The sequence below is a fragment of the Cottoperca gobio genome, chromosome 5 (assembly GCF_900634415.1).
Source record: "Cottoperca gobio chromosome 5, fCotGob3.1, whole genome shotgun sequence".
NCBI classification, from domain to species: Eukaryota; Metazoa; Chordata; class Actinopteri; order Perciformes; family Bovichtidae; genus Cottoperca; species Cottoperca gobio.
In genome coordinates this window covers 8,057,613-8,075,430 of record NC_041359.1, presented here as the reverse complement: position 1 = coordinate 8,075,430, position 17,818 = coordinate 8,057,613, and the positions used below count along the sequence as shown (strand labels likewise).

At 42.2% G+C, this 17,818-nt stretch overlaps 1 protein-coding gene across 4 annotated transcripts; it reads right to left on the bottom strand.

Annotated features, from left to right (window-relative positions):
• Positions 1 to 218: 218 nt before the first annotated feature.
• Positions 219 to 8,498, bottom strand: uba3 (ubiquitin-like modifier activating enzyme 3). 4 transcript variants are annotated; one of them, XM_029431744.1, is made up of 18 exons: positions 8,390 to 8,456; positions 8,231 to 8,269; positions 7,467 to 7,587; positions 7,280 to 7,360; positions 7,100 to 7,182; positions 6,910 to 6,990; positions 6,629 to 6,672; positions 6,146 to 6,210; positions 5,809 to 5,964; positions 5,597 to 5,699; positions 5,364 to 5,477; positions 5,108 to 5,161; positions 1,658 to 1,694; positions 1,475 to 1,556; positions 1,280 to 1,380; positions 1,073 to 1,136; positions 902 to 956; positions 219 to 779 (listed from the first exon to the last, which is right to left on the bottom strand). In XM_029431744.1, exons 1-18 carry the CDS (start codon positions 8,407 to 8,409, stop codon positions 691 to 693), a joined length of 1,389 nt encoding a protein of 462 aa, XP_029287604.1. In that variant the 5' UTR covers positions 8,410 to 8,456; the 3' UTR covers positions 219 to 690. The 4 variants fall into 4 exon arrangements, with proteins under 4 accessions (XP_029287604.1, XP_029287605.1, XP_029287603.1 ...); XM_029431745.1 differs by lacking the exon at positions 8,231 to 8,269 and having other exon boundaries at positions 8,390 to 8,498; XM_029431743.1 differs by lacking the exon at positions 8,390 to 8,456 and having other exon boundaries at positions 8,231 to 8,382.
• Positions 8,499 to 17,818: the final 9,320 nt, after the last annotated feature.

The following is a 17,818-nucleotide window of genomic DNA, read 5'->3' as shown; positions in this document are numbered from 1 at the left end:
ATAGTACTCAGGATTTCTACATAATTGCAATACATAGATATTATGAGTTTAAATTATTTGTTTGAGCCTTTTCTTTTTGAGTGGAAACAAACAGCATCTAAAACTAAATGGATCTTCTACAGTAAGGCCTTTCAATCCTGCATACTAAACTTGCTGCGTAAACATAAATATTGTTTCACTCCCACAAATCCATGACGGTACTTAAAGAAAACAAAAACTTTGTAAGAAAAACATTTTTATTCCAGTTCACACATCATTTTGTGTATCTGCCGATTACCACTTGAGTGGTTTCTGCAACTAAAAAAAACTGTTGGAATAAATAAATATTCAAAACCAGAACATGTACAGAATAATATTTGCCAAATTAACCAATTCTCGTCTCTTTGTTTGCACGTAGCACGCTTTAGGTGTGTAGTGCAGATAACACATTAATGCAGAAATCCTCAACATTTGCAAACAATGCATCACCAAAAGATGACAAGGTAGGAATTATGATTTTGGCTTTTCAGTGCAAAACATTAAGTCAATAAGTACAATAAAACAATCAAATTAGCGTCACTCTTTTCCACTGTGACTGAATACACTGTAAACTGTTCTAGTTTGAGGCCATTTTAAATATTCTGCATCAAGTCATAGTTGGCCAAGAAACAAGAATGACATCAACTGGCTGTGGAAGTGCTTGATTTCATCCTATGAGGTAAAGCGGAGTCTGAACAGCAAGGTCTGAGGTGTGGTGGCATCAGCTACAGCCAGCTCTTGTCCGTCAGTCAGCCCCAGCTCTGTAAAAAACATGTTCATAATACAAAGTGAGTCAGCATATTCACAGTGTCTTCATCGCACCAATTCAGAGTGTAGGCATTATCATTTCTAAGAAACATATGGAGCAAATAAACCAACTCACCTTTCAAGGTTTTGGACAGATTTGGCCGTGTCCTCTGTTCAATTGAAGCGACAGACTGTAAAACAAAATACTAATTAAGCTCAAACCAAAATTTGCATGATTGCCTAATTTTATCAGGACACACCTTAGACTCTGAAAACACAAAACAGTGTGAGAGCAGAGGTTAATTACCTGTAAATATAATGTTTTGTTCTTCCCTTCCACTGTCGCGGTTATAGCAGGTGATTTCATTTGTCTGAAAAATACATATTTGTTTGTTGAAGGCAATGTCAACTACTAAAAATATAACAACAAGCAAATATAACCACAAGCAGAACTTAAGTAGGATGGTACAGTGCAGTAATTAGTAATAAATCATAATAAGGCAACTAAACCTACAGGGAGGCACTCTCAGTCAGGTAGTCCAACATCTCCTGGAGTTTGGACGATGGAGAAAAGTGCATGTCCAGAGGTACTTGGCTGCAGGCTGAACAGTTTTCCTGCATCAGAAGGGAACATAAAAATGTTTTTACAAAAAAGGCAACTTTAGCACTGTAGCAAATACAAGCTAGCAGATGAAATTCAGGGACAAACCTTCCGTTCTGCTTCAAAAGTGTAGGTATACAGGCCATCGACATCATTGAAGACCATGTAGTTATTGAGAGGTATATAGGCACTGCAGATGCAAAAAGTTATATCATGAGAAACGATGAAAGATAAGGTTCATACAGACAACCAATTTTTGCATATTTGTCCAAACAGAACCGGCAAACTCACCTTGATGCAATTTTGAAAACCTCGGTTGCGCAAGCAGCTGGGTAAAATAAATCAGAAAAAAATAGTTATGTCCGGGTATACAGTTCTGTTTACAGAAAGTCAATATACTCTGTACTGTTTGGAAATGCCTCTCTGGAAACCATCAACTTATCGTGGTGGAGAGGTTTGTGTGTCCCTATGAACCTGAGAGCTGTGTTGCCTGGAGCCTAGTGCTCCTGGTAGGGTCTCCCAAGGCAAATTGGTCTCAGGCGAGGGGCCAGACTAAGAATGGTTCAAAACGACTTCATGAAAAAAAGGGAAAGGAGAGACCCTGCCCGGAGGAAGCCCGGGACCCCCGTCTGGAGCCAGGCCCAGAGGGAGGGCCCGACAGCGAGCGCCTGGTGGCCGGGTTTGCCACGGAGCCCGGTCGGGCATAGCCCGAAGAAGCTACGTGTTGCCTCCCATCCATCCATCCTGTGGGCCCACCACTCATGGGAAAAAACGCTGGGGTCGTGTGCGCTGTTACACGGGTGGCAGTGATGGTCAGGGACCTCGACGGACCAGACCCGGGCAGCGGAGGCTGGCTCTGGGGATGTGGAACGTCAACTCTCTGTGGGGGAAGGAGCCGGAACTAGTGCGGGAGGTGGAGCGCTACCAGTTGGTTCTGGTGGGGATTACTTCTACGCACGGTCTTGGCTCTGGAACCGTACTCCTGGATAGGGGTCGGACTCTATTCTTCTCCGGAGTTGCCCAAGGTGTGAGGCGTCGGGCCGGGGTGGGGATACTCACTAGCCCCCGGCTGAGCGCCGCCAGGTTGGAGTTTACCCCGGTGGACGAGAGGTTATGGGGGGAAAACTCTGACTGTTGTTTGTGCCTATGCCCCAAACCGCAGTTCGGAGTATTCGGCCTTCTTGGAGGCCCTGAATGGAGCCCTGCAGCGGGCTCCAGTAGGGGACTCCGTAGTCTTGCTGGGAGACTTCTACGCACACGTGGGAAACGATGGAGACACCTGGAGAGGCGTGATTGGGAGGAAGGGTGTCCCTGATATAAACCCTAATGGTCGTTTGCTGTTGGACTTCTGTGCTAGTCATGGAATGGCCATAACAAACACCATGTTCGAACATAGGATGCTCATAAGTGCACATGGTCCCAGAGCACCCTAGGCCAAAGGTCAGTGATCGATTTTGTAATCGTATCATCTGATCTGAGGCCGCATGTTTTGGACACTCAAGTGAATAGAGGGGCGGAGCTGTCGACTGATCACCATCTGGTGGTGAGTTGGATCAAGGGGTGGGGGAAGACTCTGGACAGACCTGGTAAACCCAAACGGGTAGTGCGGGTGAACTGGGAACATCTGGAGGAAGCCCCTGTCCTGGGGACCTCCGGCGGAGCTTTTCAGACATCCCTGTGGAGGTTGGGGGCATTGAACCTGAGTGGGCGATGTTCAAAACCTCTATTGCTGAAGCTGCAGTGATGAGCTGTGGTCTCAAGGTCTTAGATGCCTCAAGGGGCGGTAACCCTCGAACACCGTGGTGGACCCCGGTGGTCTGGGAAGCCGTCCAACTGAAGGAGTCCTTCCGGGTTATGTTATCCGGGAGGACTCCGGAAACAGTTGCAGGGTACCGAAGGACTAGAAGGGCAGCAGTCTCTGCTGTGTCAGAGGCAAAGCAGCGGGTGTGGGAGAAGTTCGGGGAAGCTATGGAGAAGGACTTTTGGTTGGCACCAAGGTGCTTCTGGAAAACCATCCGGCACCTCAGGAGGGGGAAGCGAGGAACCATCCAAGCTGTGTACAGCAAGGGTGAGACCCTGCTGACTTTGACTGAGAAGGTTATCGGCCGGTGGAAGGAGCACTTTGAGGAACTCCTGAATCCGACTAACACGCCCTCTATGGTAGAGGCAGAGCTGGAAGCTGATGGGGGATCATCGTCAATTTCCCTGATGGAAGTCACTGAGGTAGTCAAACAACTCCACAGTGGCAAAGCCACAGGGGTTGATGAGATCCGTCCAGAAATGCTGAAGGCTTTGGGTGTTGAGGGGTTGTCTTGGTTGATACGCCTCGTCAACATTGCGTGCAAGTCTGGGACAGTGCCTAGGGGTTGGCTGACCGGGGTGGTGGTTCCCCTATTTAAAAAGGGGGACCAGAGAGTGTGTGCCAACTACAGGGGTATCACACTTCTCAGCCTCCCTGGTAAAGTCTACTCCAAGGTACTGGAAAGGAGGGTTCGGCCGGTAGTCGAACCTCTGATTGAAGAGGAACAATGGGGATTCCATCCTGGTCGTGGAACAACGGTCCAACTCCTCACTCTCGCAAGGATCCTGGAGGGGGCCTGGGAGTACGCCCATCCGGTCTACATGTGTTTTGTGGATCTGGAGAAGGCTGTATGACCGGGTCCCCCGGGTGATACCCAAAGCGAGAGTTGTGTACGGATACTCGGTAGTAAGTCGGACTCGTTTCCAGTGAATGTTGGGCCGCCAGGGCTGCCCTTTTCACCAATCCTGTTTGTGATTTTCATGGATATGACATCAAGGCGTAGTCGTGGAGGAGAGGGGTTGCAGTTCGGTGACCTGAGGATCTCATCGTTGCTCTTTGCAGATGTTGTGGTCCTTATGGCATCATCGGTCTGTGACCTTCAACAGTCACTGGATCGGTTCGCAGCCGAGTGTGAAGCGGTTGGGATGAGGATCAGCAACTCAAAATCTGAGGCCATGGCTCTCAGCAGGAAACCGGTGGATTGCCTGTTCCGGGTAGGGAATGAGCCTTTACCCCAAGTGAAGGAGTTCAAGTACCTTGGGGTCTTGTTCGCGAGTGAGGGGACGATGGAGCGAGAGATTGGCCAGAGAATCGGAGCAGCGGGGGCGGTACAGTCACTTTACCGCACCGTTGTGACAATAAGAGAGCTAAGCCAGAAGGCAAAGCTCTCAATACACTGGTCGATCTTCGTTCCTACCCTCACCTATGGTCATGAAGGCTGGGTCATGACTGGTACAAGCAGCCGAAATGGGTTTTCTCAGACGGGTGGCTGGCGTCTCCCTTAGAGATAGGGTGAGAAGCTCAGCCATCCGTGAGAGACTCAGAGTAGAGCCGCTGCTCCTTTACGTTGAAAGGAGCCAGTTGAGGTGGTTCGGGCATCTAGTAAGGATGCCACCTGGGCGCCTCCCTAGGGAGGTGTTCCAGGCACGTCCAGCTGGGAGGAGACCCCGGGGAAGACCCAGGACTCGGTGGAGAGATTATATCTCCTCACTGGCCTGGGAACGCCTCAGGATCCCCCAGTCAGAGCTGGAGGATGTGGCCCAGAGAAGGGAAGATTGCTGCCCCCGCGACCCAATCCCGGATAAGCGGTGGACGATGGATGGATGGATGTTGGAAATGATTAACTCTTATATGACAGGGCATACAATATTTCATTAAAGGGTTCCAGTCAACAGCTCTCTACTAACACGCCTTCACATTTAATCAGTATAGCTACTTACCAGCTATGACAGCATTTGTAGAAGCTACAGCTGGAATTATCCTCTTTACGACACCTGCAACATTTAAAAGAAAATATGTTTTTCTAACTACTAAAAATTGCAATGTTTTATATTTTCTTTGCACAAAAGAAATGACTAACTAACAGACTAAGGTATCAAACGCCCAAGCCATTTGGACAGCAACATCTTGCTGTGTTATATTTGATCTACTTTGGCACATTTCCAGATGACAGATAGCTGTGCCATTTGTGCTCACCCTGGGTTAGTCTGTATGTGACTCCTGTTATGTTGAACTCTGCTGCCCTCTCCAGGGATCTCTGGTACACCCACTGGATGTGCTCTGGGTCATCCCCATCCAGGACCACACCATCTATAAAAACGCACGCGCACACACACGCACGCACACACACGCACACACTTTAAGTTTATGTTTATGTAAAGGTGTTGTAAGCCATTCAACTGAAATAATAACTGCAGTGTGATTCATACCTCCAAAGGGTTTCTCTTTGGGCCACAGCAGCATCCGGACATACTCAACGCAATGTTCTGGCAAACGAGGCATGGAAGCTATTGTACACATGGGGAAGTTGATCTACAAAGACAGGTGTATTTTAGCAACAACAAACTGACCATGAACCGTTTCTGTAAAACACTAAGTTGTGGTTGTAAACAATATTTTCTAATACATTATTTCTCCTTACCTGAGGAGGGTAAAGCTCAAGGGTACAGTCGATGCAGGCGGTCATGCCAGGGAGAATGACTCTGGCATTACCTTTAAAGCCTTCAGTCCCACCATCAATTAGAGGAATGATGGAACCTGGGTCTAAGACACCATCCTCATACACCAGAAACGACAGCTGCACAGAAAGACAGAGGGATTTTCTTGTGATTACACAAAACATTTTGCTGTCAGCACATCTTACAGCTTTACAAATTTAAATGACACATAGAAAATCTTGGAGAAAAAAAAAAACAGTATGGCAAAAGTACAAAAAAAAAGGACTGTGACAAAGACTGCAGCAAAGAAGAATAACTTACCAGCATACCATTCATCCACCTCCTGGCAATTATAGAGTCCAGACCACAGACAATTATATGGAATTCTAGATGAAAACGGAAAGATGACTGAATTCAAATCTAATGTCTGATGATGACACAGTCAAAGCAGTAGGGCGGCAACTAATGTCATGATGCAAAAACATACAACGCTGAAAAAATGGAATGCAGTATCATTTATATCAGTGACTAAGTGAGAGCTACAGAGTGGTGTGAAGCGGATTTTTAGTAAGGGAACCAGTGTTCTTTAAAACAACAAGCAAGTTGCAAGTCTCATTAACGGCTGAAATGGCTTTGTGTGTCTTTTGGTTACCGGTAGTTTTAGCCGTTTTTTAGCGTGAAGCATTTTGAGTGTATCAAACCGTGAGCCTCGCACCAAACCAAATCATAAGCCGACTAAATCGCTACACGCCTTCCAACCAGACACTAGGAAAGTTAGGACTGAATAGTCTTAATGATACTTACGTCTGTAGAATGTTTCATCTAAGTCTTGAATTTTCTTAAAATGTCTGCACAAAGCATTGAGGAGAATCCATGTTTGGACAGAATTTTCACTTGCTTTCACAGCCTAACAATTAAGTAAAGTTTCTATTCTACATTCTTAAATTGAGACTTTTGACATTGGGATTAGCTGCTTGCCCTATTTTACACATTTTAATGACATGGATTGTGATTATTGCTTTTTAAACAACTGCATTTATATCAAGCATCTAAATGTTGCAATAGCTGTTCAACCAAAAGGATACGGGACAACACAGCATCCAGGTATGCGGCTGTTGACAAAACCAGCTGCAACATCCGCCTTGGGCCGACCTACATCGTTTGGCCTGGTCAACATCATACACACATTAAAATCACATTTCTAATTGCTTAAACATCATATTAAATAATAGTATGGGTTAGAAGTTCACATTTATTTTACGTAATTATACTGACCTGAAGAGGAACTGTCGATTCAGGTTTGACATATCAATGGTGTCCATGTCGACAACATGAATGTTGTGAAAGCCCGATAAAGCCTGAACCACAACATGAACAAAAACAAAGAGTTGACCATTCATTTAAGCACAAATCATACCTTCCAAATATGTTATGATATGATTATATTGATCATACCAGGTCTTTCAGCAGCTCACATCCCAGACCACCAGCACCAATGACCAGGATTTTGCAGGTTTCTAACATAAACTGCAACGACTGTGGTGCGAGGTGATAGATATTATATATTAGAGCAATACAAGATGGCACGGATCAAATGACAAATAAAAGAACTTGCATCATTCTGCTCCCTGTAATTATTGACCTCTGTGCTGGGTTCAAAGTCAGGATGTGTGAAGGGTCCCGATCTTTCCAAAAACTTTTTGATATGGTTCCACCGTCCCTCCCACTCACAGGTGCGTCCACTGCCTCCATCAACCACCATCCTGTAGACAACAATATGTACATTTAGGATGTATCATCAGCCGTATTTATTTATAGATGCCATGCATAACAGTGTATGGTTTGATATTACACAAAAACCTCCAAGTCTACTGAAATCATGAAACAACACTGTGATTAATTGTCACATATTAAGGGCGCTATTTGCAGTTCACAGCAGCTCATACTATGTCTTTTTAGGAGTACTACATCAACTTTCACTTGTGTTTCGATGTCTACCCTGTCAGCGGCTGCTCTAACGTTGTGTTACGTGTTATTGTTTAACACTCGGAGTATATAGCCTAGTAAAACTGCATATTTCTGACACGTGGGCATTTAAGGGGTTATCTAGCGTTACTCTCTTGCCAGGAAAGCACCCGGCAGCTAAGCTAGGTGAATAGCTAGCATGTCAACAGTGAGAAGGTAGAGTAAAGACCTCTAACTTTGCATAGAGGTGAAAGATACCATCAATGGTTTGCTGTATAGACGTGTTAGCTACTCACGACCTAATAGTCAGTATTCCTGTCCGTAGCCTAGAGTCAGTGTGATCTCTTTACAACCACGATCAGATTAGCTTCTTCAACTAGCTAACCTTAACCTGTCTGGTAACCTCAAACCTTCCGCCAGTTCTACCAATTCATCACTAACTTCTCAGTCAGCTCCACTACTCTCCTTCTTTTCTTCTCCCTAAAAAGAGAGAATAAAAGAAGGTTCATTCATGCTGTGCTTTCGCAGGTCGATGAGATTTGAAAGCATCTTTCGGGCAGTTAATGACTGTTTCTTGCTCGTTCTTCGGCAGCTACTTACGGCTCATCCGTGTCCGCCATGTTTGGCTACTTATATGCATTCAAATGCTGAATTTGCCGTAGTAAATACAAGTTATTTTAGGAAATAATACCAAAATCCTCCCGAGAACAAAGTTAGATTTAGCGGCTGTTTTGATTTGAGACCAACAGAGTTATTGTTTCGTGCAGCTAGGCCCTGAATACGATTTTTCTTTTAAAGACATATAAGCTAATTTAGCATTTGTTTAATTTCAATATTTCCGATTGTTCTGAAGGCAACATTTTCAACAGTCTACTACAAAGACGGCAAATACAGCACAGATCCAGTAGGTGGCAGCATTTACCCTTTATCTTTGCGTACAGCACATTCACCTTGTGCATACCCACTGTAGATTATACCAAACTGTATTTCTGACACAAATAATAATAGTTAGTATATTTCGCACAGATGTCCAAATGTTGGCACTTTCTCATGCAAGATGAGTTTGTAGAATTGTAGTGCATTTGCAAGGTGGGTTTAAATATGGCAAAGTGAGTTAAATAATTGACTCTACTAGTAATTACTTGATAATTGCTCTGCTCTGTATGGTTCAGCCCTATAACTTTCAGCAATTATCTATAAAAACATTTAACAGCCAAGGAGGGACAGGAAGGGAGAGAAATGCCCCATTTCAGTTAAATAAGCCTGTTTCAAGGACAAAACTTACAATACAATTTTCCTGGATGCAAACGGAAACTGGATCTATAATTCAATCTTTCACTTTATTTACAGCACTTCTCCTTGTGTTATTATTATGCCCTTTACTTGCAACAATCATCTGAACAAAATATCTGAGTGAAACAGTCTAAAAGAACTATGTCACAGGTGTATTGCTTTGAGATGCTTTCACTGTGAATTGCTGCATGAGGCACTTAGCAGGAATAAGACATGAAATTGAGATCCTGTTATTACGTTTAACGACTTTACTTGTGAGGGCATCTCCCGCAAGTATCCAATTTACTGTGTCCACATTGTGCTAATGAATCTTGGTGTTTAATCTCTAATTAAGAAATGATTAATAAACCTTGGACGTGCTTCTTTGCATTTTAAAAGACATGCCTCTGGGCGCATGAGCATAATTAATCCATCTGTCTGCAACTCCTCTGATATAATAGGAGATGTAGTACCTTTTTGCAGAGGTCACCAAAGATATGCTTAATGTATGCACCATAGACTGTATTCTACTGATAGCCTCGTGCAGAAGAGACAGAGAGCATGCACAGCAGGATGTGGAGCTTTTTCTTTTCTCAGAGTTTCGATGATTTGAATGATTTGATGGAGCATCAAGATTTTTTTCTTCCTGATTTTTAATGAGATGTTCCGAATGACAGCCTCCGAACACTGATAACTAAAAATAACTGCTGCGGCCATGTCCTTCATAGCTGACTGCCTGCCATCCCAGCCCTCCTCTCTCTCTTTATATTTGTTCTGTCTGTCTTCATTTAACCTCAGCTATGCTCTCATGTTAGACAGAAAGGAAATGCGATGAAACTTCATTAAAAAAAAAAGATGAAAGCCCGCAAGACACTTAAACATTGGTTATATTATGATGAGGGCGATTGCTGTGGGAGTATTGCTTATGGGCACTTCCTGATTGTGTTCAGATCTGTAGGTTGTTTCTCTTATTGGTTTTGCCTCCACCATTATTTTGAAGGTCTTTTAAGCATCAAGTGTTGTTGAATGCAGACTGGATTTTAAATAGGGGCAGCAGCGGACCAGAAGTCAAAACATCTTCCAGTGGTGACACATTTTTTATAGATTCCATTGAAATACCATCTGTCATTCCCCCACCTTAAGCAGGGACACTCTGAATGTCACCACCGCGCCTTTGAGGTGACCCAGCTTTCTGCCATCCATCACGGCCGACTACAGTCGTACAGTCGTGCGTGCAGAGATTGAAGAGTCCACAGTTAAATTAGACCATTACTTGAAATACTTTATCCTAGCAGGCTATCAGTCATGTGACACCTTGCTGGGAAGAAGAACCTCAGAGGAGCCGTTGATATTTTCCAGTCCTTCCTCATCTTGCGCTCCAGTTGTTCAGAAAGCCTTTTTTCCTTTGCATGCACTGACATGGAAATCTGGGTTTTTGCTGCTTTATGGCCTTATATATATATATATATATATATATATATATATATATATATATCTCCACCACATCCATTTGCCATTTGATGTCTTTCTGTCAGGATGTCCAAACTGGTGTTGATTGTGCTAATGATAATGTGTCACAGCGATGTGTCCCATGTTAGGCACAGAGCGGGGCTGCCAGCCAGAAGACAAGGAGACGCTACAGGCCGGTGTTGTGTTGTGCTGTAGTAAGTGATTGATGACTCTCGGTTGTAGTGCTTTGATTAAGACTCTAGTGATTTATCACCACTGCTCACAGCGCAATTAGACTTCATATATACACTCAACAAAACAGTGTTGTCTTGCTATATGATCCCAATACGTGTGTACACACACTTGTGTGTTACTTTCATATATAATTACATTACATTGTGATGGTGTGCATCGAAATGCTTCCCAAGTCTGTCTGAAAAGATTCCCAGGGAAAATAAACACACCCCTCTGCTCACATTTTTGTATTAAAACAGGAAATGTATTGCATGTAAGGTATTTATTACATTATTTTATATGTGATGGATGTGTTTACCTTTAACTGAAATTGCCTGGAGAGTATTCACTTCACTATTGCCAAGAAGCTCGATGAATAAATCTTATTTTGAAATGCAACTACGCCGTGTTTGATGGTTCAGGCCTGTGGGTTTTGGTTTGTCTAGGTCTCTTTAGTTTGACTGAAGAAGAGGCAAGATAGCAGATACCATGAGGGCATTTCATTCTAAAAAAGTACTGATAACATTTTGTTCACATTGCTACTTCCAATTCAGATGCATTATTTAAGGAGCAACTATGAGAAATCCTACATTCCCACTGCCTATGTCACCATTATAACTTGCTCCAAAAGGAAGAGGCTGCACCTGATCTTGCATGGGGCTGTTGCAACATCACCAAGGTGTTCAATAACACAATACATATTCCTAGCGTGAGGGGTGTGGCGTCATTGCTGGTTTGCACTTTGTTCTTCCTGTTTCTGATGGGCAGAGCCCCACAGACGAGTTGTGCTCGGCACTTCCTGCCTACAGTGGCGGAGGACTTGCCTTCACATTGCTGAACATAGTTCTTCCCCCCGGCTGTTTGGTCCCTAAGATTTTCTCTAAGATGAAGGAAAAGCTGAAGATTGGAACTGAAAAGTGTTGATCACTTTGTGACTTTTTAAGCTACACTGATGAAGATATAAGTGTAGTGAGACTACTAAATGCATCCACTGCATTGATTAGTGGGTCTTAAAGGTTCAACCTTCGTATCCTTCAGTTATAATTCCCTGTGATATGTTTGTGCACAATGATTGTATGATAAGGAAAAATGTCTCAACATTGGTTCTGATTGGTGTTGACATCTGGTATGAACTCATTATGGACGAGTATCCAACAGTACAACTGAAATTACTTCTTAGATCAAATGAAAAATCCCACTTTTGTCATGTTTAAAAAAGAATGCGGGCTGAATATGTGTGCATATCTTCAATATTCAACTTATGAGTGCATTGATACTAAGTACATGATTGGCTCCTTTTCTGAGATACAGCCATTTTCTTATCATACTAGTCTTTGGGCACATGGGACTACTGTTTTTTCCCACTAAAATATAATCGAATATATAAAAAGAACCAGTAGTCCCATGTGCCCTAATAATAAATATAGTATGATATGAGAAACTCACTTTTCAGCCAAACGGTTGACTGATTAAAAAAAAGAGAGAAAAACTTCTAAATGTCCGGTGTGGCCTCAAATGGGTGAATATATTTTCATTATATTACGTACTGACTATAGTTAAATTTAGCTTTGAAGGCTACATACCTTTGACCATATATGTTCTCAGTAAGTCTGTATATTCACCTCTAGCTATTTATTTAAAACTCTAGGAAGATGGACATTTACAAATATGAAAACAGTACACTTTGCCACATTTTCATTTTATGTTTGAACTCATATTAGCTACAGATTGCAATTTACAACGATATAGAAACTAATCTGGCAAATAATTACACTGACCAATAGAAATACCTTCTCAGGTTCTCAGGTGAGACGAAGATAGACATGGATGCATGCAGGGCAAAAAGTTGTGTAAAAAAAAAATGACAGTAAGATGCTAAATTGGAGTCACAATAAACAAAAATGATAATCGGATTTTGTTTTACATAATCCTTTGTCAAGATTAAAGTAATGGTTCGACAGTGGTTTCAATCCTCTGTTCTCCTTTTCCGGATCCAGCTTGTCGGTCGCGTCTCATGACGTGAACTGATGGTAGTACTGATTGTCAACGATTATGGCACTCTGACTTGTTTACATACAGTGCCGGTCAAATGTCACAAGACAAACAATTGCCTGAACTCCATGTCTCCTGTCTCCATTGTGGTGATTTGTATCAGTGTAGTGTTAATATCAACCATGATACATTTCTCATATCACATCTTTCATCTTTGGGAGAGGCTCGCTCTCTGTGTCTTTCAAGGACAGCATAAGAATGACTTGCAGGAGAACCGTAAGACAGTGGAGCGGAAATTTTCCTCAGGCTATTTCAACAGCGTTTATTCCGGCTTTCGCTTCCTATTTCCTGTCCTCCTCAGCATGCTTCCTGCTTTGCCATTCCTACTGTTCCTCCATCACTATTGTCTCCTTCTTGCTAAAAAGAGACATTGTGCATTGTGAAGACAACATCCAGTCTGTCAGCAGTCACCCAAGAATTTCCTCACAGTAGAGAAGCACACCTAGGAATGAAGTGGCAAACAACAGATACTTTAAGGTTCAGATTTTTTATCCAAGACGGATGCCCAACCTGACAGAAGGATGCTGCCTTTTTACTAAAATGTATGGTGTGTTTTATCTAGGGGCGGTCAGTTAACTAAAGCAGTGTGCACATTGGAAATACAATGCAGAAATAAACTAGCCAGCAGCACTTTGTCACCCCAAATTCCCCAATGGTCAACTCAAGTGCCACTCTGGGCAAAAATGAGTGCAACCATAACCCAAGTGTACATTTTTCATTTCTGCCCTTGACAGAGTCTGTGGCGCAGGGAATGTGTTTTTTTCCTTTTTCATCAAAACCTCAAACCTCCCATTGATACATTTAATTGTGGTGTGACAGAGTAGAGCAATGACTCATTACTCATGTGTCATTGAAAAGACATTGCTGCAGAAATGTCTTTTCCTTTTTATTTGTGGAAGTTTTGCTTTATCTTAATCAAATCATGTAAATCCAAAGATCAAATCAACCAAATCAAATTTACTCACGGTAAAGCGATGGTTCAGATTATTTAAAATAGGGTCGTATGAGGTACTATTGTCAGTGTATTACCTACAGTAGATGGCGGTCGGTGGCGACGCTATATTAAAATATTTGTACTGCTTTACCTTGCCATCAGTCAGCCCTTTCCGTCTGCACTGAAGCTGTTATATCCATATGCTCTCTTCAAAGCCACCAGACTCCAATTTGGTGAATCCAAATTTACACTTTAAAAATCCAAAGGCATACAATAAAACAAACAAACAAACCAATCAAAATAACCGACGAACAGCAACTCCAGTGTTCAGCAAGGAAATGTTAATGTTTTTGTCAAAATTTGGCAAGAGCATAGATAGCCTCATGGCTTCAGTTCAGGAAAGAGCTGTCTGATGGTAAGGTAAAGCATTGCAAATGTTCTAATTATAGCGTACCTTTAAACTGACTGACTTTTAGGTGGCTAAAATACATTTAGCTGATGTCCCCGTCCACAGGAGTACATTGCTTTGCTCCCTTGCTGGTACACCTGTCTGCTTCTTCAAACTGGGCCCATGCCATCTCCTGTAGGTAATACCCTGACTATGGAGAAGTACCTGATACAACCACACTTCAAAAAATCCAAACTATCCGTATAAGGCCTGACAAGTTACCATATAAACAGCCTTGATTTATGATAGAGACGCTGCCCATGCTGTTCCCACCCTAAGGTTTAACCCCCAGGGAGTTCCTTAGCCCTGCATTTTATGTTCTCCTCTTTCCTCTGCAGAGCATGGGGCAGGGTGGAGCTATAGGAAGTGGGGTATATCCTTCCTCTCCACTGAGAACATGACTGAGGAGAGAGGCTGGACGCTTGGATGGCTGGGGCTCTGAACCAGTGATAGGACAACAGATACCACCAGAAACGTACATCTTATCTGTCCTCTGTCAGTGGATTCACAGGTTTAATATCCTACAGAACAGTCACAGCAGATACAGTGCCCTGACATCTTTCACTATCCCCACTCACTTAATAAATAGCATTGCACCTGACAACCCTCAGAGTTAAATTGCCGGTGAGATTTGCATTGTAAAATTAACACCTAAAAGAAAACATGCCCTTCTGTATGTATTACAATATGTATTAAAATATGTTTTAGCCTTGTAATATTGTATTTCTCTACAGCTACATCACGGAGATTTAGATGCCTGTCCAGTGAAACAATAACTCTTTTTTTATATGCACTCATAATAGTATTAAAGATCGACTACATCTCATAATGAAAAGAGTTGCTTTTCTATTTGCTCTTCACTTCAATTTATACAAAGTGGTGGACCGTAATCAAAACAGTGTGGGCTGTTTGTCACAATATTACTCATGTTGACATATCACGCTTTAATGAATCATAAGATTATTCATTTGTGTTTTATTCTTGGCTTTTAATCTTTATCGTGGTTGTCCATCTGCAAGCAGCCTGCATTGTAAGAAGTCATAATTTAATCCATGAATACACTCACGAGTTTATCACCATATTAAACAACCATAAGGACAATATGATGTGACTGCTTGTTAGCATCTCCGTGGTGGAGAAGCTTGAGCCTGCTTAAATTGCTCACTCGAATGAATAGCATGACAAGAATAATGCAGTTTAAAGGATAGTTCAAGTTTATTACAACTTGGATATTATTCATGTGGTTGTGGTAATCATTCCTCACTGTAATAATAACGTTGTATTCATCAAATTAATTGTGGAAATGTGGAGATAAAAAATCAAATGGTGCAAGAAACGATGCTCACAGTTAAAAGCTGCTGTAATCAATGTTTAACTCAACAGGGCAGTTTTGTTTGGGTTTAGCTTTGTTTCAGTAGAAAGTTCTGATGATCACTCGACACACTATCTGCCCAGCACCAAATGGCAGAAAGGCAAAGTTAACAATAAACTGCTGAACATATCGGAGCATTTAGCTTCTGAAGCGACAGATGTTTTTCCCAAAGATTGGTGGAGACAAAGACAACTGAGTTCTGGTCCTTGTTTACTGGATGTGTAAATAGACAAGTGTTTGCTAGCAGCTAATAACTTATTACCAACATTTTGGGTTTTCTTACTTTACATTTTTATCTCCAAATGAAGCTTTTTAAATACTTTGACTGCGTTTGTATAAACCTGTCTGGACGTCTAACTGCTCATGCCTCGTCTGTCTTTGTTGTCGAGCTGACACTAGTTGTGTTTACATTCAATTGTCAAGCAAATGTTAAGTCCGCTTCAGAGATTCAGTCTGTTTGATGACATAACAGTGGATCCCTTAGTGCGGTTGCAAGCAACTTGCCAACCACTGTTGAGTTCATTCTCCCCAACCCGCCATCATGAATTCATTAGAGCACAACTAAAATGAGACCTTGATTAAAAACAATTTGAGTGCTAACTTATTTATTAAATCGGTGGCCAAGTGGTATTTACCCGCTCCTGTGGGCCACTCAGCAAAGTAATAGCAGTCACATGACTCAGTATACTGAATGAATAATACACATAGAAACAAACACCACACATTCATATAACACTTGCAAGTGTGTGTTGCACACTTCCCTTTTCTCAACGCAGGCCAGCTGGTGCCTCATCATACCAAACTAATTATTATTTATTATTATTACTCTCTGTCTCTTGCTGCCTGAAGTGATGACCCCGTCGTATGTCACGGTCTCCCAGCATCTCCCTGAGTGATTGCCAGTCCTGACACCCACCTGCTTGTTCCACTAACCCACCCAAATGACCGGGAAATTAAATGCATCGCTGCGGCGATAAAGAGAGTAAACCTTGGTTGTGTTCTCTGCCGCTGGCCCGTGGTGTTGTGTGGGCAGGTATTACCATATTAAGCCTGGGACAGACGGGATCAGAGCCCAGCACGCCCTCATTACACCTCATCTAGTGGGGATTTACTGCTTTTCCAAAAACAGCTTGCCTACAGCTGTAGTTTTATTTATGCTCATTTTTGAGAAGAAACATTCTGAGTCATGATTTAGGGAAATACTTTAATGCATCATATTGTAAATTGTTGCATTTGATGAAAGTCCTGCTACTCTGCTATACGTACATGGTATGTTGGCTTTATCTGTGAGTGGATTCACAGATGGAGACACATTCAAAAAAGCTGCCATTCACATCATCACTTCGTATATGATGTTTAAAATTATTCTTTTGGATTTTGTATCTTTTTACCGTAACATCCAAAATACAGATTTAAAATATGAGCACAAGTAAAGAGTTTCTAGTTTCCTATTAGTAATATCATTTTCATATTACTCATCATACCTCTTTCTGTATTAGCATTAGCTAGTGAGGCGGTACAGTAAACTGTGAACAGCTTGTACAGTGACTGCAACAAACAGGATAAAATCCTTCATTTTGAACAGACTTTCCCTCCTGATAACAGCTGCTGAGGAACAAATTAATAATGAAGTAGACAATGAGATTATGCTGAGTCATTACGTTTATAACTCTCTGTAGAAGTAGATAATGGTTCTGCTAGTGATCATAACTGTTGGCACAAAACTCACCAGAATGCTTGATTATAGTCCTTTAAATCTTCCTCCACTGGGCCGGATCAAGAGGGAAATGAGTCAACTATAGTAAAACAAATCAGAAAGAAAAGTAAGAATCAGACAACTCAATGACCCTTAAGAGAAGACAATAACACATAAACAATCTATAATTTATTTTATTTCCTTTTGAAAGTAAATGAGTGTAAATGACTTGGATTTTTAAATGTCCTTTCACGTGCATTTCAAGTGCACCCCACCATCACCCCTCCACAAAATGCATCTCTCTGAGCTCACTGAGTCAAAGACTGTAAAGGTCTCCTGCCAGGTGTCTACCCTATTTCCACAACAAACTGTTTGTGCACACAGGTATGTAGAAGAACATAATTGGTGCTTTTTACACACAAAACTGCCTTAATGTCACTGCAAACACTTAGTATGATAATGTATTTGAAAGTTACACTTTGTCTTCCTACAGTCGATCAACCTGGCCATCTTCAGAGTGAAGTCATCTATTGACACGGCAGGGGACAAATGGTTGTCATTAGCATCAAGCT

Coding starts and splice junctions, on each gene's coding strand:
- uba3 (XM_029431743.1), bottom strand. CDS start 8,298: ATGAACCTTCTTTTATTCTCTCTTTTTAGGGAGAAGAAAAGAAGGAGA. Junction 6,991..7,099: donor AATCGACAGTTCCTCTTCAG/GTCAGTATAATT, acceptor GATGTTGACCAG/GCCAAACGATGTAGGTCGGC. Junction 5,478..5,596: donor CAAAGAGAAACCCTTTGGAG/GTATGAATCACA, acceptor GCGTTTTTATAG/ATGGTGTGGTCCTGGATGGG.